The 25,163-nt window shown below is 40.9% G+C and overlaps 2 protein-coding genes across 4 annotated transcripts in view; one reads left to right on the forward strand and one right to left on the reverse strand.

The window, feature by feature from the left end:
* Positions 1-2,715: 2,715 nt before the first annotated feature.
* Positions 2,716-14,992, reverse strand: c19h2orf50 (chromosome 19 C2orf50 homolog). Its single transcript, XM_063908901.1, has 4 exons — positions 14,915-14,992; positions 5,212-5,437; positions 4,161-4,200; positions 2,716-3,724 (listed from the first exon to the last, which is right to left on the reverse strand). Exons 2-4 carry the CDS (start codon positions 5,430-5,432, stop codon positions 3,527-3,529), a joined length of 459 nt encoding a protein of 152 aa, XP_063764971.1. The 5' UTR covers positions 5,433-5,437; positions 14,915-14,992; the 3' UTR covers positions 2,716-3,526.
* LOC134881494 (CAP-Gly domain-containing linker protein 4-like) overlaps positions 6,853-25,163 on the forward strand; it is a 30,739-nt gene continuing 12,428 nt past the window's right edge. The window contains exons 1-9 of one of the 3 annotated variants that reach the window (XM_063908879.1): positions 6,853-6,961; positions 10,744-10,875; positions 13,142-13,281; positions 13,778-13,871; positions 14,937-15,098; positions 16,792-16,910; positions 19,333-19,581; positions 22,341-22,476; positions 22,732-22,863. In XM_063908879.1, the coding sequence (XP_063764949.1) occupies positions 10,758-10,875; positions 13,142-13,281; positions 13,778-13,871; positions 14,937-15,098; positions 16,792-16,910; positions 19,333-19,581; positions 22,341-22,476; positions 22,732-22,863 (1,150 nt within the window). In that variant the 5' untranslated portion in view covers positions 6,853-6,961; positions 10,744-10,757. Of the gene's footprint in view, positions 6,962-8,859; positions 10,112-10,743; positions 10,876-13,141; positions 13,282-13,777; positions 13,872-14,936; positions 15,099-16,791; positions 16,911-19,332; positions 19,582-22,340; positions 22,477-22,731; positions 22,864-25,163 lie in introns of those variants that run through there. The other 2 variants (XM_063908880.1, XM_063908878.1) reach the window with 2 other exon arrangements.

Below are 25,163 nucleotides of genomic sequence, written 5' to 3' on the forward strand. Positions count from 1 at the left end.
AGAACCTCATAGTGAAAGCTACCAACATATTGCAACATGTTGGTAACTTTCACAATGAGGCCCCTAGTCTGCGATCAGCTGATGGAAAGGAAACACTGTTACTCAATACTGTCTGCAAACTCATCTGCTGTAGGGGAGAGTGGGGTGATTTGTGCCAGGGGGGAAGTTGTGCCACCCCTTGTTTCTAGGGAACCATGGCAAAAATTGGTCATGTGACCAAACATTTTTGAAGAGTCAGCCATTTTACTCATTCTGCAAAGAAGACAGCCTCATTGCATGAAAGGTAAGCACATTTAAGTTCAAAAAACAGTTTTTTGCCTTTCAAAGTAAAATATCTATGATCAATGTTTTTTTATTGTTGTGTCTGAACAGTTATAGACAAGTTTAAAAACATTTCACACATGTTTTATTGCTTTAGTAAGCTACACTATGAGTCTATACAGCTAGCATGATGTTACCTCAAAACTGCTGGATGATGCATTTTTTACAAAATGGTAGGGTTGGGGTGATTTGTGCCAAAGGGCCTGGGTTAAGTTGTGCCAGTGGCACAACTCACCCCCACTTATGAATATTTTAAACATATTATTTTATTGTAATTGTACATTGTATTCTTACATTTTATCACTAAAACTATGTGACATTCTAGACCATCATGCCACGGAGTTATAAGAGGAAGACAGGCAGGGCCTCCACTCCTCTAGAGGACATGGATAGAGCAGTGAAAGAGGTGGAGAAGGGGAAGTCCATTCGTCAGGTGGCGATGCAGATGAACATATGCAGGATGACATTAAAACGATACATGGAGAAGAAAAAGATAGATGGAAAAGACATCAGGCCAGGATATAAAAGAACTGGACTTGCCAATCAAGTCTTTGACGAACATATGGAGAAAGAGCTGGCAGAACATATAAAGGCACTAGCAGCAATGTTTCACGGTCTAAGTCCCATGAAATGCTGTGAACTGGCTTTTGAGTATGCCCGAAGAAATGACACCGATATCCCTGCCAGCTGGATCAGAGAGAAAAAAGCAGGTTGGGTTAAGTGTGCATTTATTAAGAAAAAGTAATAGGGAGCAAGAAATAATTATTTTCCCAGGGAATGCTTTTTATCAGTTATCACCATGCAGATAGCAACAGAGAAGCAAAATTGGGTATTTACTCTATTTAGAGCGTATAACTTAAACTTACAGTAGGCCTATGTAAAAATGAATGTAAACTGCAATGGGTCAATAAGGGACAAATGCTAATACACTTTAATCTTTTCTAGGGCGTGATTGGTTTGAGGCCTTTAAAGCACGCCACCATTTGTCATGCCGCACTCCTGAAGCAACCTCTCTTGGTAGAGCTACTGCCTTTAATAGGCACAACGTGGGGGAGTTCTTTGATAACCTCTCTAAAGTGATGGACAGGTAATAATCATGGCCTTTACATATCAGCCCCAGAAAGACACCCCTGTACAGTGTACTCTCTCACACTGACCAGGAAGCCTGGGAAGGAGAGGGGGAACATCATCTATAGAGGGTTCCCTGTCCTCAGTAGCAGAGTTGACATTTACATAACCACATCCATGTACCTAAAACTGCTGTAAACTTCTCTGATCAACATAATGTTAATCTCATTTCAGGTATAACTTCCCTCCACACAAGATCTACAACATGGATGAAACTGGTGTGACAACGGTACAGATACCCAAGCAGATTGTCACAGAGAAAGGGAAGAAACAAGTGGGTTCAGTGACATCAGCTGAAAGAGGAGAGCTTGTAACTGTGGCCTGTGCAGTGAATGCCACAGGAAATGTAATCCCACCCATGTTTGTTTTCCACCGTGTACGTTTCAAAGAACAGTTTCTGAATGGATCACCAGCAAGATCCGTAGGTCATTCTACGAGGTCTGGTTGGATGAATGAAGAAGCCTTCACCATCTTCATGGAGCACTTCATCCACCAAACCAACTGCTCCACCAATCATCCAGTCCTGCTCATTCTGGACAACCATGAGTCTCATATCTCACTGAAGGCAGTGACCACTGCTAAAGAAAATGGTGTTGTAATGCTCACCCTGCCACCTCATACCTCACACCGCTTGCAACCGTTAGACAAAACAGTCTACTATTCACTGAAAACATTCTACAACAGTGCAATAGATGGATGGATGCGCACTAATCCTGTTAGAACCGTAACAATTTACGTGATCCCAGAACTTGTGAACCAAGCATTTATGCTGGCAATGACACCCAGAAACATAACATCAGGTTTCAGAGCGACGGGCATATTCCCATTCAACAGGGATATCTTCCCAGATGAAGATTATGAGATCAAAATATACTGTTTTACTTCAATAATCAATGGCACAATTTACCCCAATGTATTCTCTCCATTGGCACAACTTACCCCGCACTGGGGGTAAGTTGTGCCACAAGACCACTTTTTTTCAGAAAGCTATATTTCTTAAATACTATATTTCTGATCCAAAGTGATTGTTGCCAGGGATGCACCACATCCTGAAATATATGTATATATTTTAGTTGGAAGCATTACTGTTATGGCCTCGTTTTAAAGTCACTTTAAGTAAAAACTGGCACAACTCACCCCACTCTCCCCTATCGTTAAACATGAGATATTTACCCCCCCCCCCCCAAAAAAAAAAAAATCAATTCAGCACACCCAGACTTTAAAATGCAAAAGCTTTATTGCAATGACACATTGAAACCAATCGAGATCATATGTTTTCAAAATTCAACATGGACAACATTTTTCTTCAAATGTAGACATAAGGGCAGTGATTTATAACAATATACATAAAAGTATTTTAAAGCTGTTACAACACATAAGGTGCAGATGAGTCAGTGAAAGCTATATCCTCATAAAAAGCACACAAAATAAAGGAATAGAATTCCATGCGTCCAACATGGATCAATGGCTTGAACATCATGGCAAACATATTAATATGTGACAGCTTTTTAAGGCATTTAAAATTGAAATGAAAAAAGAAAACACAACAATATATACTATAGGCTTATAGCATCGGCAAGAAACACTCCCATTTTATGTTTCTAAACTCTTTGCTGGAATTTGTTTTTCTAGTTTTTTTGTCACTGTTTTGAGTGCGCAGAGAACGATGTAATGAGGTGGTGACACTCATCTAAATTTGATCAGGTATCCGGTTCGTTTATCAAGTGTCAGATCAAACAGCTGATTGAGCTCGAATGACATGAATTAAATTTCCCTTCTCAGCTGTCTTATCGCTGAGCAAATGTCTTCAACATTAACTTCTAAACCTAAACCTATGAATAAAGGAATACACTTCTGTATGATCATTGGATGATATAACTGATAAATTAGCAGATTTAGGACAGCAAAACCAATCTTACTATTCCTAATTTCCACCTGATATACTTCAAAGTAGATGTCTGTAATCTACTAACGTTTGTGCTACACCAAGCCAACTCATCTAGTCCCTACATAAGGACAGTGCAGTCTGGCTCTGATGTGCACAGGTCCAGGTGACAGTAGTCTGGTGTTCAGAGCTCTAGCAGGGCAGCATCTCTGGGTCCAGCTTGCGGCGGTGGTTGCTTCCAGACCAGAGCGAAAGCCTGTCCAGTTTAACCAGATTGCTGCCCAGAGGAGTGGACAGCCTGCTGCCAAACATCTGGTTGGTGGTGTTGGGGACGCGGTCAGAGAAGAGTGGCACGTAGCTTGGTAACGGCTTCTCTGGCTTCAGCCGCCCCTGCAATCACACAGGGATCACATATTTGTTGGCAGCATTCGGCTGTATAACGACTCCCAGGTAAGGGATATAAATGTATCAGGGACAAACAAGCTACCCTGTACCCAGTAAACACATAGAATGCATTTACAATTCTGCATAAATGGTGATATTCGACTGAGTATTTAGACATTTTTGTGGATGCATGCCTCATTTTAGCCCCAGGTTGATGCACCATTTTAAAGAATTAAAGGGACAAAATCCTGACAAACAGATGGAATGAATGGACTTTATGATTTTTCGTGTTTGCCATGTTCATGTTTGTGTTACTGAGTGACAGGGGGTGAAACATCATGAAAAACATTACAGCAGTTGAATATATTAAGAGTTTCAGCATCTGAAAAGATGTTCGATGTTCAGATGCATTTACCCCAAATTCACACATCTTTAGTCTTACCATCTGATCATAGTTCCTGAGGAAATTCCAGTTCTTCTCCCTGTGGAACACAATGGATTTGTTAATCTCCATAGTGTTAATGAAATGATAGCTCATTTTATTTTATCAAGACTCCAGAGCCATAAATTGCTATGCATTTGTTTTGTCACCGCCCCTTCTGATTTGTGTTTTGGATAGACATAGAGAAGATTGTTTATAACAATACTGAACATTTTTTACCTCTAAATTAACAAACCTTTGAGTGACAAATCTTATATTTGTATTTGGTAATTGTCACATATGACATAAGGCAAGGTTCTCCAAGTGGTTCCAAATACATTTTTTTAAAAAATGGATTTGTAACCTACACACATTTAACCATATGACAAAAGAGTTACATATTTTAAAGATTATTTTCTGTACAGCCTGATCATATTGACCTTCTAAGTTGCTTATCCGTTTTGTTAAGATCAAAATGATATTTTATTTCATTTATATACTTTTCATATTCCGTTTGACTGATATATACTTTTTTTCTTTAATTGAATAGGAATGGCCTTGATTTCTGGATCCTTGTTTGTTGTAATTACTCAGTAAACTGAGTCAATTCATTCATTCATTTCCTCAACCTGCTGTTGAGGGTCATTATGATCTTGGCTTGGCTTTTGCTGACCAGTCGGCCTATAGTGACACACCAGCAAGACCAGTCCGACCAATTTGTCCAGCCCGGTAAACCAACTAAACCAGCCGTATTCTAGTCCAGAGTCTTGTCACCCCTAGACTTAACGAAATCCTTACTCACTACTCCTGTCCTCTTCCCCCACACCATCTGTTACACAATATTTTGTAATTAAATTCAATTTGTAGGCCATATCATTTTAACCTTTTGACCCATCACTTTTTTTAAAGACTTGTGCTTTTTTACTTACACCACTTTTCACTTTTTTTCTTGCACAATTTATGCTTTTTTCTGTATGTTGCAACGTTCAAGGAGGCTGGGAATTTGGTTTGTAAATGCCAACAACTATATATAGTTGTTTCCTGTTACCAAAGGAAATATTTCCTCACTCACCATTCCCGCACTCCTCTCCTCTCCCCCCACACCAGCTCCTTCCACACCTGGTCTTGCTTCACGGGGTCCCTCCTGTCTGGGTTCCTTTCCACGGGCACCGCGTCTCCTTTCCCGAGGCGGGCCCGGTCCCGGTCCGCTAGAGACTCTGTTGTTTTCGGCCTGGCTCGCTCCGGTAAACGGTATCCCGCAGAGGAAACGCGCCTCACGTTGTTCAGGTCCATGCCGCCTGGACGTTAGATTAAAGAGGTGGTTTGTGCTCAGTGAGTGTGAAGGGAAATCACTGCCTGCCGATTTGTTTACGTTTCCATGGAAACCCTGGTCTCGCGCCAGCTGAGGGCAAGTAACAATACTTTCACAATAAAATGTTAACAGGCCACAATTAACAAAGCTATTGCAGGCTACTTAACCACAGGTAATTACAGCAGGCGAGAATGTGCATTGTGCTTTTGATTGCCCAAACATTAGGTGTTAAAATGTGGAAATCTTTGGGATTATATTATATAGTGCAAAACAACACATGCAACTAATAATTAAGATACCCATATTATCCCATTTTTTGATTGTGATAAAAACAGTTTCTTACCTTATCTTATTGAAGATATTTCTAATTCATAAAGCTACATTCCTATTGTTTAGTATTTTTGAATTTGACCAACAACAAACCAATATCAATAATTAACTTGCGCTTTTTTTTCCTGTTAACAAATAATTATTATTTTAATTGTTTTAAATATATTTTTTGTTATTTATACAGTTTGTTTTCTTGGTCTTTCTATGTTCATTTAATTGTGATGGCTGATAATATGTGTAATTTTATAATAAACAGTTACCTTTTTAATGTTTAATGTATGTTGTGTCACATTGTCAGTTCATGAAATTTGGATCAAAACACAAACTGATCTTTGTCTTATTGTGTGTTGTCCCCTAGCCCTAAATATCCTGAAAATATGAGCCAGTGTTAACCAGCAAAAGTAAAGATCTTAGCCAGAGGCAGCTACATGCAGTGAAGGCCTTCAGGTATGGGAGAACCACACTAAGTAAACTCTAAACAAACAGTCAAAGGTAAATGTGCTGCACACCACAAGCTCCTGCCCCTGGGATATGATCGTCTGCTGAATAGGAAATATAGATTATGCGTATGGACTTAGAACCCAAGACTAAAGAAGGATATGACTGGATGTGAGTAACCTGATGTACAGTCCACTTATGTTCAACTTTATTTGCAAGTGGCAGATTGTATTGCATTGCATTTCAACTTATTTTCTGTTGGTTTGCTGGGTGCATGTATGCTCTAAAGGAACTCAATGTATCATTAAAATGAAAGTGTCCTGGTCAGATTCAGTGAAACATGTATTTGTGTAAGAGAAGGAACTGTGAATTCTTAAAATAAAACTAGAAATGTGCTAGTATAAATAGTTCCCTTTTATTGTAATGCATATATTTCAGATTTGTTTTAAATAGATGCATTTTTAAATGTATTCACCTATTAAAAATATCCATTTTCATCGTAATTATACCATGCTCTTCATCTTTATTATTTATTTGCTACTTTTCTGCCAAAAAGTGTCATTTATAACATTTATTCTGAAGACCGGATATTACATGAAACGCTTTTATTTTGAAACCTGAATGCAAAAACAGGATGTGCCTTAGCTATGTGGGATAGAGGGTTATTGACGGAAATTAATTCCGGTACACATTTTCTGGTCATTTTCCCTATGAACGAATTGAAACAAGCAGCAAGGTCAAGGTACCGTAAATGTATTTCAGTAAACAGTAAGCTTAACGTCATATTTGTTTCTATTTCTAGTAGTAAAGTGCAATTTAAGCTGGTAGAATGCCTGACACAGTATTGATGCTAGACATCATTACCTATGCGCAGCTAACGTGAGTGGACAGGAGAAAGAATACACTTTATTTCAATGGGCAACTTATTCCACAACGCACGAGCATTAAACTCGAAGCCGCTTAGTGCTAATATGCGCCATAATAAATACGAAGACAGTGTAGCTCTTTAAGTACGAGCAGGGTTCTGAACATATGCTAGCCAGCTAACAGCTTCCTCTCAGCTAATGTCAGGATGAATAAAATGTACTAAAAGCTCAAGTTGAGGGGAAATAGGTTAAATGAGTGTTGGGACATTTGGAAAGCTAACATAGCTTCAGGTGCTCTCACCGCTACACACCTGTGAGACCAGCGAGTTGTCACTGCTTAGTAAGTTATACCTCACTGGCTGAAATAATTAGATATGGCTAGCTGAATATAAGTGGATACCTAAAACACACAGGTTGATGGTTTCAATAAGCAGTTAGATAAACTTAATTAACTTAAGAACTATATTTGAGTAACTACTTGTTAATAAGAGTGTTGGCAGTGGGATGCACACAGGTGTTTTCAATATTAGGTTTAATTAGACCTCCCGTCAGGTGGAGTGGAGCTATGTACACAAAGTACATGTACAAGTTGAAATGGCAGGGGTGCTTTATTATGCAAAGTGGAAACACCTGTGTTGACTGGTTATTTGTGTCTAGTGGCTCTGAGGTTATGATATCCAATAGACATTATTAAACGTCATAACAGGTTATTCACAAGTGTAACTGATGACATAGAAAATGAATGCATTCTATTTAGGAGAGCTAGTTCCTCCTGTTATTGTGCATGCTGGATCACTGGAAAGACTTAATAATGTCTTATATATTTGACACAAGTAGCCAACTTGTCTTAATTGTAATGATTGTTGGTTTAACATGGCATTTAAATGATTTACACACTCTACAGTTGGATAGTTTAGAAGTCAAATAGCAATGGGTGCCAAAATGTTCTAAGCCCTCAGTTTGAAAGATGTGACGGTACTGTTGCTTTATTATCTGCGAGAATTGGAGCACGGGGATATCACGGGTCAGACAAACAAAGAGGGGCTTATGGTTATAGTGGGCCATTGTTCCAATTCACACTGCAATGTCCTAATCTCCAGACAGTATAGTGACCTCAGAGAAGCATCACGGAAATCCGACCAGTTAGGCTAGTGCTGAACAAATGATTCAAAATACAATTTATGTTCTCAATTTCAAAGGGCCCTATTATACTCATTTTTAGGTCCATATTTATATGTTGTGCCACTTGTATGACATATTTCCATGCTATAATGTTGCAATGCAGTACATTTTTCTCATACTGCCTGTGCTGCAGCACCTCTTTTCACCCTCTGTCTGAAACCAGAGCCCAGTCTGCTCTGATTGGTTAGCTGGTAGACTCTGTTATGATTGTTCAACAGCATAAAGATGTCCCACTACTCAGCCTATCATGTACAATGTTTTGGACCGCTAGACTATAGAAGCTTGAGTGTATAGTGTTGTCATTATGTTTTGGAAGTAAACAAATGAGATGAGGGAGCGTGTGGGAGAGGAACTCCCTCTGGAGAGAACTCTAGGATTTTAGACTTTGTGCATGTAAGTTTTTGTGCACTTACATGCACAAAAACCCTTATAACACACTACAGGAAAGAGAAAACCCCCCAAAGCATTATAGGGCCTCCTTAAAATACAATTGATGTTCTCTATTTGACAGGGATCAGCTCAGGTATTAGATTTAATCCAAATAAAGACCATGCTGTGTTCTTTTCGTTATCTTTGGTGTATCCTAAGATGTTTCAAACAGTAACCCTCTTAAACTATGTAGTTTAGAGATATGGAGACCGCATTTCAGAAATTAAATGTAGCTTAGTTGCCAAAATACTGTTCCCACACTTCCTCTAACACCCTTCTACAGTTCTTTATTTAATAAGGTGAAATGGAAAACACTTAGTCAGTGCATGTGCTTCTGCATGAGGCGTTCAATAAATCCTTTACGCTTGAGGCTGTCGGTTCGAGGTTGGGCTTTTATTGTGTTACTTACAAACTTCTCACTGCCACGTTCAAGACCCAAAGGACCACCAAAGCCTGAACTAGCAATTTAGTTTGAAATCATGAGACACAGTGCTTTGTCTGTATTGGTTTTATTGGTATTCATGGGAAGTTTTGCTGTTATGATCTATATATCTCTTACTGCTAAAGCCAGTCCTCACAAAGCGATTGTACTTGGAAAATAGATTGTATCGTCCACAAGGGAATCCTTTCTCTTGTACTCCATTAAACATTAAAGCTGAGTGATTTCAAATGTTCACATTGGGATTTAACTGCATAGAAAAAACTATCATTATTCTAAAATGTTTCCCATTTGGCTAAAATTAATTATTTATTAGGACAAAATAATAACTCTAAGTTTGTATTCATTTTACGTGATATAATAATGAACTTGTATGACATTTAACAAACAGATTTCTCTTTAAAAATACATTTAAAAGACATTTGTTTTCGGGAGGTCTCAGTGAGCTTCAGCTGCACCTCTCCTCTGGAGCGGACATGGATTCAGTGGTGGGCCAATGGGTGCTTTCACATGATGAACGCTTGCTGTCAAGAGGGATCGGACCCTGGCCTTTACGGTGAAGGACAGCCACCCTCATCACGAGCACCACTTTGCTGCTCTTTCACGCTGAGTTTGTTTGCACCGTCACCCCACAGACACATTCTCTGCATCGTGGGTCTTACGGTTGACTGATCAGATGAAGCGTTGGTGCGGTCAGCAGAGCACACGACTGGAAAGTGAGAGTGACATTCCAGACGGGGAGAGTCAGAAGTGAAAACTGGCTGCAAATAGCCCATGGACCTGGAAGTGAGGGGAACAACAGGGCATATTCAGCGGGAGGGGCTGTCATTGGAGGTGGAAAAGGGGACTGGTATTTTAAGAAGCAGCTTGGTTGGATGTTGTACTGGATCCAGTCTGTGTCTCTTGATTTGAGTTTAGCTGCACTGGAAAGCTCTCATGGAGGTCAACTTGAAAGAGGATAAAGGAGAAGATGGCTGTGAGTGTTGGTTGGTTTGACAGCCTTATGGATCAGTGTTTCCTTTCTAGGCTTAGGTGTGTGTATGTGTGTTCATTTATGCTGTAGTTCAACCTCTATAAGGTTTCTGTCCTTTCCCCTTTGTACGATGTTGCCTTTGACATCGTACGTTTTTCCAGGTTATGGTAGAATATAAGCATATCTTAATTTTACTACCTATTTGTTTTGTCTTTAGACAAACAAGAATCATCACTTAAGCCTTGAGCAATTTATTGTATATTTTTGTCAGTCATAGTTATTTTTAAATGTATTTATATTCTCTAACATTTTTCAGGAAGATGAGAACTACAGCACATGTCACAAACTAGTGATAACATTATTAAGCCCAATAGTGCTGTGCTATTTTACTGCCTGGGTATTTTTGTCTAACTATCATATTCCATTTGAGATTGAATGTGACTCAGTGTTCTGAATGACATACAGTTACTTTCTATGAGGAGCGTTTTGAATCTGACTGTTTCAGTGGCATGGTGGCAGATCAACTGAAATGTTCAATAAATTCATGTCCTAATAAAACAAGGTCTCTCTGTTGGGTTGAAGGGAGGGCTGCTGGTGTTCTCAGAATAGGTCTCCTAATTGTGTTCTTGCCACAGGCCCTGAGGGGGAGATGACAAAGGAGGATGTTTCAGAGCCTGTTGAGGGAGACACTCTGCGGGACTGGGCCTCCTCCCACCAGCGGCCCGTTATCCATCAGGTGGCCTCTGCACCCATGCCCAGTGACTGTGGTGAGCACCCACACACACGCACACATTAGAGCTGCAACAGATGGATCACAGTGTACAGTCGAATTGTCCAGAAAACAGCTCCTATCGTCATTTCCTATGCTCTATTCTTTGACCCCTGTGTGAATTAAGGAGTAGTGGATAGGAGAATTCAAAAGTACTTATAAGATGACCTGGCTTCTGCAGAATCCGACTGCGCTTTCACTATCCAACGTATTCATGATGCGCCAGCGGACGTTATTAATGTGCGTCTGCTGTACGGGAGCTACTGTTCTCTGTACAGGACTACTGAAAGAGCATACTCTGCACTGTGCTCTGATGGTGTTGTTTGATGCTTTATGAACGTGGACAACAGAGAGACATATATTCTTCATTAGGATGGAATTGTACGGAAATAAAAAAGGAAAGTGAAACTTAAGCTTGTGACAAAATCTGTGAAATGTGGACTTTATTTGATCATTTCAGTTAAAAAATAACCTTCATATTTCTCCTTGATTTATATAGTGCTGAAGGTTCAAACAAAGCACTTTGGCAAGTTATGGCATATGTTTTAAATTGCTTAATAAGCACCGTAACTTTCATGATACGCATTTCTCCGTCACGATCGGTTGTTACTGTGAACGGCCGAATGTTGTGTCACGGTAAAAGTTACGGCCGCAATTGCATTGACATGGACTTCCATGGTGGCGCCGTGCTAGGTGGCAGCCTGTTGCAGTAGCTCCTTGTGTTTTATAAAAAAATCCCAAATCGGGATCAATAAAGTAAATCTATTCTATTGTGGGACATCATTTTTCTCCTTTCCTTTGGTAAAGGAAGGTCCAGTGTTTCCTAAGCTAAAGGAGCTCCTTTCCTGTCTAGAGAATTTGAACAACTCTTATCATGGTGGGCACTGATGTACTTCCGGGTCATTTCACTCCGTTAGGAACCTTCCTAAAATGATTGACAATTCGACCGCAAACACAGTTTAATTCACAGTAGTGGCATTCAAATCCTTAATCAACATTTAAGCTTTTATTCTTTCTTTACTGTATTCATTGTGTACAGTTGCAAATAAACATTAAACTACAGTAATATTATTACTTTTTGTAGTTGGATAGCTGCGTAGGGTTGTTTTTAACTCCCGATGAACATTTCCAATAACTCCAGTGTTGTAAATTCCAAAAGTGTACTTTGATTGAAAACAGATACAAGTAATCATTTTCATATTTTGCCTTTCATAACCAACAATTTCCCTGTTGCTTTCTTTTTACTACATTTCAAAGAACACCATAAATTGTAAAACTAAGATATGCATAGTAGAGTTTACTGTAGGTTAAAACCCTCACTGCAGTGAACAGCTCTATGACTGCAATTTGAAAGACATTTTCACTGTGTATTTAAATCATGTAGATAAAGTATATGATTGGCACATGACATTAAAAACTATCAATGAGTCATGATTGTTGATTTCTTCAATGCCCCACTAGGTGGGACTAATCAACATTTAAGTAGCAATAATCAATGATGATTATAGTAATTATCCTGCAGACATAATGAAGTCCTGAGACTGCACTCAGTAACTCTGCTGGCCACTCACTCCAGATTTAAAGTGACGGGTATTCATTTTTTGCTCATCATTTTTTATGTTGTGAAAGATAAACAGAAAGTAATGACACATTTCTTCCAGATTGTAAGAGACCTTACATTTTCAAGTAGTAGATACCTTTGTTATTCTCAGTTTTACCTTTCTGTAATGCAGTTCAGTGGGCTACAGAGAGCATACAGCTTTACAAATGGTTTATATAATCCTAAACAGGTAAAGGGGATATCAGTTAATCAGTAATGAATACCAGAATATCCCAAATGAAATGTAGTCTTGAATCGAGCCTCCTCTGTGATGCAGTCGGTAAAGCAAAGGCAGCAGGTCTGAAACTGGTAGAATTATAAGCTTTGGCATTCACTGCGAAAGGCCAAGCCCATTTGTTTCCATCTTCCATCGTGCTCTGTGATGCTTTATTTGGTTCACGGCGGGCCATCCGCTGTCACATCTGATTGCATTCCCTGCAGCACAGCAAGGGCATTTCCCCAGATTACTAATTTGATTGAATCGATTGAATGGTGTGTTGCTGAAAGTTAATGTAAGTGAGTGCTGCAGAGTCTCACACATGCTCTGTTCACATGCACACACAGGTGAGACAGGATCAAAAAGATTTAGATTCCCAGGTCCAAAGTTCACTTGAATTACATTTGAGTTCATCTGTTGTTTTTCTGTAATCCACCCAACCTGCAGAGTTCTCCTTCTTTGACCCGAGTGAGCCGCAGTGCAGAGAGGTTCTTGTGGATCCCAGCACCACCATACCGGAGCTGTTCGCCGTCCTCAGGCAGTGGGTGCCCCAGGTGCAGAAGAACGTTGACCTCATCGGCAATGAGGTGACGCCAACCGGCAGTTTTCACTGTCTATGTGCTTTTATACGAACTACTACTCATTATACTCTTTGAATCAGTCACACGTCAATAAAAAACAATGCTAAATACAAGATTTGATAACTGAAAGCACCAGAATACTTTCAAACAAAATGAGCTTCTGCCAACCAAACCCTAAAGCACCTCCACACAGTTACACAAAATAGCTGCAATGCAGTAAATTGGGCAGGGAAGCAGTTGTCTCAAGGGTAAAAGCTGAAGATAATTTTCTCCCCGTCTCACTTAATAACTGCTACCCTTGAGAAATAAATGCCTCGTTTCCATGTCAGCCCAACAGTTCTTGTCCACATATAAGGATGAGTGGAGTTTAAAGAGACACAGCTTACTTGTCATTCATCAGATCAGGGCCCTGGAGTTTTTATTTCAGAGCTTATTATGTAATGCTGTTGCACAGTGACACTAGCAGTCCCACTGACACACTGCACTTCTTGTCTTTGCACAGATCCTAAAGAGAGGCTGCGGTGTGAATGATCGAGACGGTCTGACGGACATGAGCCTCCTGCACTACTGCTGCAAGGCCGGGGCCCAGGGCATCGGTTAGTATTCACACTCAGCTGGTCTGTAAAGTGTATACACCACACAATCTTGTATCCCTAACTCAGTGTTCTCAACAAAACTATTAAATATGCAAGGAAAAGATTTAGTAAAGCAACAAAGTGCCATGAAGTCATACTGCATCCAGTCACATTTCTCAGTATACAAGCCAGCATGCTTTTCTGGCTATTCTGACCCAAAGCCTAGCTTGAAAGATATATTTAAGGCGTTAAAGGTGCCATGTTAGGACAAACTAGTATGTCTAGATTACATGTCTACTGAATGCAACAGGACATCCTCTGTAGGGCAGCTGCAGTGTACTTAAAGTATGCAGTTTGAAACATACCCACAGTCTCTAGAGCTTCCATGGGCCCAAGTAACAAGTGAACGTACGTCATTTATTTGACTTGATATGGATCTCCACTTGTGATCAGATCTCACTTCCCCTCTCTGTATGGTAATAAACATGTACGTGATTTTAATGAAAAGTATTTATTGTTATTGGTGTGATGGGAGCGTGCTTTCATTTCAGATACTCTCACATAAATCATACATTATTACAGACGCGTTTGTTACTAATTGAAAAGCACACCGTCTTTGTCTGGCTGGCTTTTTAATTAGTCAGTCCTCATCTGATATGATGTATGCTTTATGTGAGAGTAATGACTGAAATTTACATCACACACCTTAACGAAAACACTTTGCATTGAAATATGTATTTGGTTTATGCAAAGGGAAAGATGTACCTGTTTACTGACATGGAAGTATTGTGTGTGTGTGTGTGTGTGTGTGTGTGTGTGTGTGTGTGTGTGTGTGTGTGTGTGTGTGTGTGTGTGTGTGTGTGTGTGTGTGTGTGTGTGTGTGTGTGTGTGTGTGTGTGTGTGTGTGTGTGTGTGTGTGTGTGTGTGTGTGTGTGTGTGTGTGTGTGTGTGTAAGATGATTTTACAGTGTTTCCCATATTTATCCTGCTCAAATGTTCAAAACAATCATCACCTGCTCTTGAGTTCCAGCCGTAGTGTCTGGTCTAAACCCGGCCGTTCAGTACCTGTGCTGCTCCTGTGTTCCAGGTGACGCAGAGATAGCGGCTGGGTTTGCACGCCAGCTCCTTTCCTCGGGTGCTGATCCCAACCTCCGCTCGCGCTGGACTAGCATGAAGGCTCTGCACTACGCCGCCTACTTTGACGTCCCCCAGCTGATCCGGGTGGTGCTGCAGGCCTCCCAGCCTGGAGGTAAGAACAGAGAGAGAGAGGGTGGAGGTCGAAGCAGCAGTCAGTACAGAGCAAACATTTTTATTTACATAACCAACTAAAGTGTCACTTCAGGCCTCAGTACGTGTATCCACTGAACCTACATGTATTTATTTTAAAGGTATTTTTGGGCCACAGGGCCTTTATTGGAGATTCTTAGAATTGAAAGGGGGAGACAGAGGGGAGGACATTGCCTGAATGTTCAGTCGGCAGCCTCCAGCTCTAACCACTGAACTGTCCGCCGTCCCAACTGTACCTACATTTAAATCAATCCAAAATGACCTCCCTCCCCACATTTATGAACCTTTGCACTTTCAGTTTTGCTCAGAAAGGGGTCATGATGGATCTATTTCTGCTGCTGTTGCATGAAATGGTTAGGTATTCTAAATCTGATGAAGCAGTGTGGATAGACCTGGACACTGGCAGCACGAGTTTACTATAAATGAATTACCTTTCTTTTAGCTTCCACTCATCTCACAGTATGGAGGCACATTTATGAAACGCACCACTCGGCAGATAAAGCCTTGTTTACCTTGCTGGAGCTCAGATGGTAGACAGAATAATGTTCAAAGCGCCGTGTGGTCACGACTGCAAGCCCGCCTCAGTAAATGAATATTGCAAAGATAAGAGCGTGTGGAGACCTTTTCTGTCATTACACATAAGTATGAAAGAATTAACTGCACAGCAAACGCATGTTTCAGCTTGTGCACGCACAAATGTTTAGTTAGTTATGTTATTTTGAAGTGGTCAGTTTCCCATATATAGATTTTTTTCTGGTGTATTATTACGGTACTTTTGTTAGATATTATATTTTGTGTACTGTGGTGTTCAATCCAGTTTATATATTATTTCACATTGTTTACATTCAAAAATGAAGATAAAACGCTGTCTCATATCCAGGCCAGGTGAGCCTCAGTGAGCCTGTGACCATTACTGTGGCTGCGATATGACTCAGGATGATAAGCACCTCTGGCCAAACAGCTGGTCCAGCTGCTCTGTGTCTGTATTTACATGTAGTGTGTGGACAAGGACAGCCTAAACACAGCTTCTACAGATTTCCTGTATTATACAAAAGTGACAACATAATATTGTCATGAATAATTCATCTAGAAACAAAATGCTGCATCGTATATCAGCATTCTGCCTTTTGTGCAGCTTTGAAATCAGTAGTGCCAAAGTGCACCCTTTAGATTTACCAAAGCTGTGTCATAAATATAGTCTGGCTAGTGGTTACTGAATAGGAGCTGATTAAATTGTGAATTAGTATTGTACTAAAATATTATAATGGAGAAACATGGCACTGAGTTGTCACAGCGTGCGTGTATACACACCCAGAGAGAGCAGGAAAACAAAAGGCCCGTTCACTCGAGTTACGGACCACCTTTGGCCCTGAACAGCTGCCAGATGCTGTACTGCGGCACTGACTTAACAAAGGATCGTGGGCCTGTTCCCAGTTTTTGTTTGAGTTCTCTGGATCCATCTATGCATGTTTTCAGTTCAAAACCAACCTGAGATGGATTGGATGTGAATGTAGCAAAAATTTGATATTCAAGAACGGTTCTCCTCAGTGTCTAAATCTGAGGTAGGTATTAGAAAATTATATAAGATGGCATCATAACGTGTAAAAAAAAGTCTTGTGGAATAAATGCTCTTGATTGTCTTTGCTTTTTCGCAGAGGTAGATGCCACCTGTAGTGACTTTGACTTTGGCACGCCCCTGCACATCGCTGCGTCCAACCTGTGCACGTCAGCTGTCAAATGTCTCCTGGAGCTGGGAGCCAACCCTGCTTTCAGAGTAAGTACACAACACTTGCACGCAAATTTAACACCCACGCCTGTCTGACTAAATCCCCATAGATATCAGAGAAGTAGAAACAACAACAGAGCCGGCCAGCTATCCAATCAGAGCAGACTGGGCTCTGGTTTCAGACAGGGGGGGAAAAGAGGTGCTGCAGCACAGACAGTATGAGAAAAATAAAGAGCTTTTTGAACATTAAAGTAAAGTGCAGTACAGTAGAGGCACTAAATACTTACAGTATATTAACCTCAAATCTATCATAATTAGGTCCCCTTGTCCCTAATAAAGTCACCTGATATAATGCCGTCTAATACACGAAAACCACAGAAAAACGACCATGTTATTGGACCTTTCTGTCAGGCTCAACAAACTGTTTGAGCTCTCAGATTTCCTTGGAAAGACAAACTCCCATAACTATCCCAACATCACATTTTCGTTATTGAATCCTAGCTCCTTTACAGAATTGCATCAATTTGATGGAAACACTTTTGCTAAATAAGTCCTTAAGCTCAGTCAAGAAATATAACAGATTGCAATCTTTTAGTTAAACTCTCGGGCCTCACTTTTATTCCATTTCAGATAAGCAGTCATTCTTTTTGTTTGGCTTTTTCTCACTCCGCTGGCAGATAACACTGAAAAGGCAATTGCTTGCAATACAAATTTCCCAGAAGTATTTTGAATAGATCTTCCATTAAACGCCTCCCTGTGCTCAGTCTGTCTGACTTGCAGTCGTTTAAAGCCTTGTTGAGGGGTTAGCTAAGAATAGCCCTGATATACTGTTTTAATTGAAGGATGCACAGCAGATTCCCAGCAGATGGTAATGTGACATCAAGGCTATATAGTCTCATAGCTTAACATCTCTATCAAACATTTCTGCCTATACTATAATTGTCACTGTGCTTTATCCTTTCATAAAAACCACTTTATTAATTAAAGCTGTTTCTGAGCAGAAAAGGTGCTCGTTCACTCTATGCTCTAATCTTCCCACTGGAGGTCACCAAAGCTCTACACACCATAATCCAATAATTCCCATGGTATTTTTTTTGTGTGTGAATGCCAAGCTTCAAGAGCATGTAAGCACTGGTTGATATGAAACTGCTCGTTGTTGTTTTTTTCAACCCTTTTTATTCCGAGATGTTCTGGGTTAGAGAAATGGATTTGTGTTCCTTATCTCTGCTGAGCAACTGTTTGAATTCCACTGAGGGGAGATTATTTCTGGCTTGTTTCTTAAGACAAGTCACTGCTTCCAATTAGCCCCAGAGAAATGTTGCATCTGTTATACAAGCCCTAATATTGTTATTCCCCCCCCAGTAATCCTTTTTAATGTTTGAAAGTACCAATGTGTTCACTGTCACCAAACCCTGTTCAGTTGGGGTGTAGACCAAGCTTGTGGGTGTATCAAAGTCATAACACCACTATGTCTGAGTTTGATTATTACCCAAAACTGTACACTGCAGAACAAAGCAAAGCCACTTTAACTTTATGTTGCGTGGCTAAATGTGTCTTTTTAAATTTAGTAGAACATGAAGCAATTTACCAAATAGCATCAGTAGAGACAACGTGTATTGATTTGAGTTGTTAGACTGTTCTACCCACCAAATAGCGTACATTGCAGTTAGAAAAAGTATTTTTTTTCTTTCCGTGGAGTACGAGGCATGATACTCAAGAAAGAAATTCACTTTAAAATCCCCTTTTCCCTTTGAGTAAAGGGCATGCTTGGAAGGAAGAGGTTTAATTTGATATTTCTCTTCTCTGACTCAGCAGACATTTGAGACAACAAACCTCACATTTGAGCAATGGAAAGTTTTATAAAGATGGAAAAAAAAAAAACGCTGCTGGCCTTTCATGCTTCTCTTGCCACACGTCTTATTGCTTAATCGCTACAGCAAGTCATCGTACCTCCATTTAGCTGCATGATGCTGTAGGGGATACCTCACTCTATTGTTCCACTTCAGTTGTGAGGTGAGCCAATGTTTCAAATCTGGGATGTGCTTGGTTTTTGGTGTGTAAAGTGAAGTCATCCCCATTACTTTCTGGCCGGAAGCTAAACTTCCAAGTGGTGTAACATTAGCAATTCAGCCTCAAATAGTCCACAGAGTTTAATTGACGCCTCTCTTCTCCCAACAAAACCTGCTTTTATCACAACACTTGGCCAGAGATAAAGATAGCGATAAAGATCCTGTTGAGCCCAGCGTCCGTGTTACAGAAAGGATAACTTTTAGATAATGGAAGCAGAGGAAAAAGTTTGACTCGTATGTCCTTGCAGTGAGAGTGAGATGAGACCCTACTTGATATTGATCAGTTAAAATGCATTGAGTTGGCATGCTGGCAAGTGAAGAAGAAAAGTTGGATGAAATGCACTTCTTATTCATCATTTTTTCATCGATCGTCTGTGCCCCTCCCTTGTCTCTGCCTACAGAATGAAAAAGGGCAGTGCCCAGCAGACGTTGTGCCTGACCCCCTGGACATGCCCCTGGAGATGGCAGATGCAGCTGCCATGGCGAAAGAGCTCTGGACTTTGTTGAGGCGGGCTTTACCCAGACCCAGCTCCCCCCTGCCGCTCACACTGCAGTCCCAGCCCCTCCCTGTGCTCTCCGATAAGGCCAGGATCCAGCTCGCCGCCATGGGACTCCGACTAGGAGACCGTGTAGTGATAGCTGGACAGAAGGTGCGTGGTAGGTCACTATCAAAAGGCATAACCAATTACCTAGATCTTCATTAATCCTTTGATGGCAAAAATGTGTGCAGGAAATGGTTGAAATAATCAATTATAGATTACTGATCTTTTTCTGTGAAATATTGATTTATCATACAAACACCTCCTGTGCTAACACCGCCACCTTCCTAAGACTATAGCATGGCCAGTGAAGCAATAATAAAGTAATGATTCCCATCAGCTGCTCCTATAGCCACGTCCCATCAGGGCCACGGAGCTGTAGCTTATCCTAAACAAAGACAAATGCTTTTGTTCAATTTTTTACAATTATTTCAGCCCTCAACTGAGTAGGAATAGTTTCCAGTTGCTAAGCAACACCCTTTTGGCATCGTTCCAGCATTCAGGGGTATTTGTGACAGTTCGTTTTGGCACATCATCAAAATGTATCTGAGTATGTCTTAGTTTATCCAACAAAAGTAGTGGTTCTGATAAATGTCTGCTAAAAGTGTTGGGGGTAGTGAAATACTTTTCCTCTTCCTCTGGATCCTCCTCCATCTATTGTCCTCACACAATCCATGAGTGTAAATGTTAGATATTAATAAATCAATACTAAACAGTGGGATCAGCTGCTCACACACAAGCACTGTAATTATAGAGACTAATTCAAGAGTCTTGACCAGTCAGTTAATTACTGTTAGGACTGTTTGTTATTTCTAAATGTCCTTTTGAAGCCGGGTGTTTACTCTTCAGAACATATCGTAGTCAGGTCTATACTTTTGCATGTGCGTAATTCCAGAGGAGCTTTTGCTGCTACCTGTTTTTAAGTAATCCTGTCATTAGCTCGGACTTAAGGCAAAGAAATCCAACAACCGATTTTTTGCCCAAATCCTTCATGTACTGCAGAGAAATAAGTTTGTGTGGCTTCTCAGCCTAACCCCCCCGACTTCAGTGTCTTGGTTTAAACCACGTGTAATCCTTTTGACGAGAAGCATGCTTTGAAAGTGGTGGAGGGTCAGCTCCTCTGGTCAAATCATTTCCAGTTTTCTAACTGTGTTCATGGAGAAGTTAAACTTTGACAGCTTGCTGCACAGTTACTGTTCTCAAGTTTCCTGAAAATGAAAACTGAGTTTGAAAATCGGGCTTACTGTATGTGTCCTATCCAATGACTGATGTGTGCCTTCAGCCATCAAGCTGACAACCAGCCGGCTCTGAGTGTGCTTTGTGATTCCAAAAGCAGGTAAGGACATCCACATCTCTGTCGCAGTCGCTGGTGCTTCAACTCCGCCAGTACGTGCTCAGATGCTCAGTTTAGCAATATCCTTCACATCCTCCTTGTTCTGCTCTTAGAACAGGCTCTTTTCCACTCAACATTCCTTCTTTAAACAAAGACAAATGAAAGATTTCTGTCTGTTAAGGCTTTGTTCTGTACTTTTGTTGCACACTAGTTTATACGCCAGACTCCTCTGTGCTGTAAGCGTGCAACAAGAGACAATAGCATGAAGACTACCAGAGGATTGCTAATGAGATTCATTGAAATGGAGTTGAGCCTCCTCATACTTCATGTCATCCCTACTCGGACTGGACTACAGACCCCTGTCAGGAGTGATTACAAACAATCAATGTCAAACACAAGCTTTAGTCAACAGTCCAGTGAATTCTGTAGTCAAATGTTTATTTATGTGTCCAGTTCCCCAGGTCTACCCCTCTGTAAAAGTCAATGCTGGCACTTTAACATTGCTTTTGCAGTGACATCTCTCTTTAGTGCCATTTCAGCTCACTGAAAAACTATTGAAGTACAATTACTGTACAGTGGTACTGCATAATAAAATGGGGCATAAAATAAAAGTAATCCTTTTCAACTTTTTGACAGCTATCCTGTCAAATTGATGCCTCTGTACTCTGGCTGAGGATTTTCTTAGATTTTAAATGGAGCCTTAAAACAACAGAATTGCATTGAGTTTGCAACCGTGAGGGATTATGTAATGTGGAGAAATGGTTGGTGTAAGCCACCTGTTTATGCTTATGAGGAAGTGTACATTTTGAAATAAATTGTAAACAACTGATTAAGTGTGTCTCCTCTGGCTCAGGGATTTTCTGAATCCGCTCCACCTGTCTATCAAGGGAAACACTGGCTTTAAGGCTTTCAGATTAACCATGCAAGTGTAGATTTTAGACAAATCAAAGGCATTGCTGTTGGTGGAGGGTGCACCGGTGAAATACAAATGATAGTGCATGTATATGTGGAGGTGGCCTCTAAATCACCATTATTCCCACTTAGTATCTCTGTTTTATTGTGGCTGTACTCCACAGTGTGTCCTTGCTGTGTAGTCATCCAGCATAGATGCATCTACATGTAAACGTGAAGAAAATATGAATTCAAACCTGGTTGAACGTTTGCTCTGACAGAATGTGCCATGAATAGATTCCTGTGCCACAGAATCACAGTGTGCCAAGTTCCAGAGAGGGGCTAATCAAAACTCTTATTATCTTCCCTGCTCTTCTGGCACAGTCTCATGCCTTGATCTCCATTTTCCCTTTTAATTGTTTGTCTCTTCTGCTGCTGTAGTCGACATTGATGCATGATAATGTTATTGGGTTTCTGAAAGGGGTTCTGCCCCTAACATAACCCACCCCTCGGAGGAGTAATTCAGCACACCGCGTGGTGCACCAGCAAATTCTTCTGCTGCATTCTGTTGTTTTTGTTTTGATTTGTTTTGCACACTGTGCTAATTTGTTTTGACTTTTTGTGGTGCATAATTATGTGTGTGCAGGTTGGAAGGCTTCGATTCTGTGGCAGCACCGAGTTCTCTGGAGGCCTCTGGGCCGGAGTGGAGCTGGACAAACCGGAGGGAAAGAATGACGGCTCGGTAGCTGGGGTTCTGTATTTCACCTGTCGGATCAAACATGGTAGGTCACGCCACAGCCCCACACTTAATGATCAACTACATTTAACTCACTTATTTCCTACTATACTACTATATAGGATTTAATCAGTCCAATCAGCTTTTCAAAGCTATCATATCTAACCCTAGGAACTCTATCTAACTCTATCTAACTCTAGGAAATTAGCTTTGTCTTTTTTGCTTTTGTTTCATTTATTTTCACGCTGTATATCAAGCATTTTCAAAAACCTGTGCCAAAATGTTCTCTCTTTTCTCACAGGAATCTTTGCTCCCCTCTCCAAGATAAGCAAACCTTTGGAAAGACATAAAGCCAACACCAGAAAGACCTCTACTCCCTTAAGACCCCCTCGTCGCATCGATGTATCCCGCGTCACCTCCAAGATAAACACAGGTAGGAACAGTCTGCAAACAGCTCACAACACTCTATGAATTAGATAGAGCGGGAAAATGATACATAAGATACATCATACAGAAAGTACTTTTTGGATCGCTGAGAACTGCTCAATCTGCGTCAGCCCGGGGCTCAAGAGTTTCTGGATGAAGGAGTTTGCCTGCGGAGTTCAGGCACAAAGCATTGTAATTTAAAAAAAGCTTAAAATGATCAAGTCATATTAAAACTACAAAGGCTGTGGAACTGAACGGCATGCAGGCCCCTTTGGGAAGAGGAATGTGTTCACAGGTGAATAAATGCCAACGGGGCCACAGTTCCCAGGTAATCTCACACAGTCTCCTGGAGGTCCACTTGTAGTATAAAAAGAAAACTTCACGACCTCGTAGAAATATTTTTGAGGAAGAATATTAGAACTGCTTCCTTATAACAGAGTCCACTTCCTGTTGGATATTCTGATCGTCCTCCACAGCCATTCTCACTCTGCTTTATAACCTATACATTCACCACTTACAGTGAAATATCTAATTAGCAAATCGCTGTTTGATTAATTACAATCCAATCCTGTTATTGCTCTCCTTCATGTGTTCTTCGTTCCCATTTTGTGGCAAAGGTCATTCCTGATGGCAAATCCAGATCATTACAGGTTTCTACTCTGGACTACTTCTCCGTGTCATTGGATACAAGTGATATTAAACTAATAACTCAGCTGAGCTAATCTAATCACACATATTCAGCTAATTCTATGTGTTTGTCTGGATTAAATGTTTGTATGTTGCTTTGCTGTGTCTTAACATTATCATTTATTAGAACATAATGTCCATTCCTCATCCTTTTGGGGGTAATGGTAACATTTTTACAGTATGCAAATCAGTAAAAGCAGAGTCTTAAAATAGAAGGAACTATGTCATTGGGACCTTTGTGTGAATGAATTCATCAGGAGAAACACTATCACTTCTAATTAGAAGAAATGTGGTGGTTGTTATTGTGAAAAGCCTTTGTTTCTGTATTAATAGCAGTTCTTGTTGGAACACAGTCTAGCCAAACTGATCCAATCTGACAGTTCTCATGCTGACTCAGCAGGCTTTTAACCTACCAAGGATCGAGTCACTCAACTGTGTCCAGATGAGGCTCAGACTGAGGGCCACTTTGTGCCAAAAAGAGGCTTTCTCAAAGTCCCGAGCCTGTGTGAGCCATGCCACTGCACACCAGCATTTCTTACATCCAGACCTTCATATTGATCTTCTTCCAATACTGTGAAAAGTGGATTCTGAATGTCTTCCAAAGGACAGTGCACAAATGACACTGCTGGGTTAGACCTAGCTCTCTCAGTCCTAGGATTCCCGTTTGCTCAGCTCCTAAACTCTTGTCTTCTCATATTGCAGTCCCCACAGAACACTGTAGAAACGGTCTTACAGCTGTGTTGTGCTGTTGTAATATTGAGAGGGTCTGAAGGCCGATTGATCTGGACGTGACTGGAATGGTGTACCTCAGCGTGGCCTATGCAACCCTGTGATTGATAGTCCAATTAAGCCGGGTTTAATAACTAGACCATGGACAGGCTGAATAACCTGGCAGCCATTCATCACAAGGTGTGTGCAAGGGTTTTATGTGTGGCGAGCAACGCATGAGAGGGCGTGGGCCGGCACCTCCATACTACCCAGGAACCAGACTCATTTACAGGCAAACTCTCTCAGAGCCTTCGTCAGCTATTTCCAGCCCAAACTCTGAGAGCCACCTGTGTGTGAGCAGGCCCCTGGACACGCATACAGCTCGCTCGTGTGCATCTACAGATTGGATGTGTCATTGTGTACCGGTCTTGTCTAGCTAACCAGCAGAGACCGGCTGCAGAATGCCACGGTGGCCCCTATTAGAGGGTCTCAACTGTGACTCAGGCCTCAAAGGGCATGGACAGCGCTCACAAAGCCCCCTCTTCTGATTCATAAAGCCTCAGTGTGCGCTGCAGTCTGTCACTTGAAGCGAATGTCAGTGTGTGGACGGGATAGATAGAGCCAGGAGGTCCCTGCGAGCTAAAGGTCAAGTGACAAGAAATGTTTGGTATTCTGAGAGGAAATGTAGTCTTTGGAGTTCAAAGGAGACGCAGCTCTGCCTCTTGAGGGAAACCGTTCCCAGATCTCTCTAAATGTGAACCCAAATGGCAATCGATAAATACCATCCTTTTCAAAGTGCAATATAAAGTTTAAACTTATGTGACATGTTAATGAGTGGAGAGTAATGTGCAAATGTTAATGTTGTAGATTAATGTATGAATTATTTTTCCCTTAAATCTCTTTCGATGCACA

The sequence above is a fragment of the Eleginops maclovinus genome, chromosome 19, assembly GCF_036324505.1.
Source record: "Eleginops maclovinus isolate JMC-PN-2008 ecotype Puerto Natales chromosome 19, JC_Emac_rtc_rv5, whole genome shotgun sequence".
Taxonomy (NCBI): Eukaryota; Metazoa; Chordata; class Actinopteri; order Perciformes; family Eleginopidae; genus Eleginops; species Eleginops maclovinus.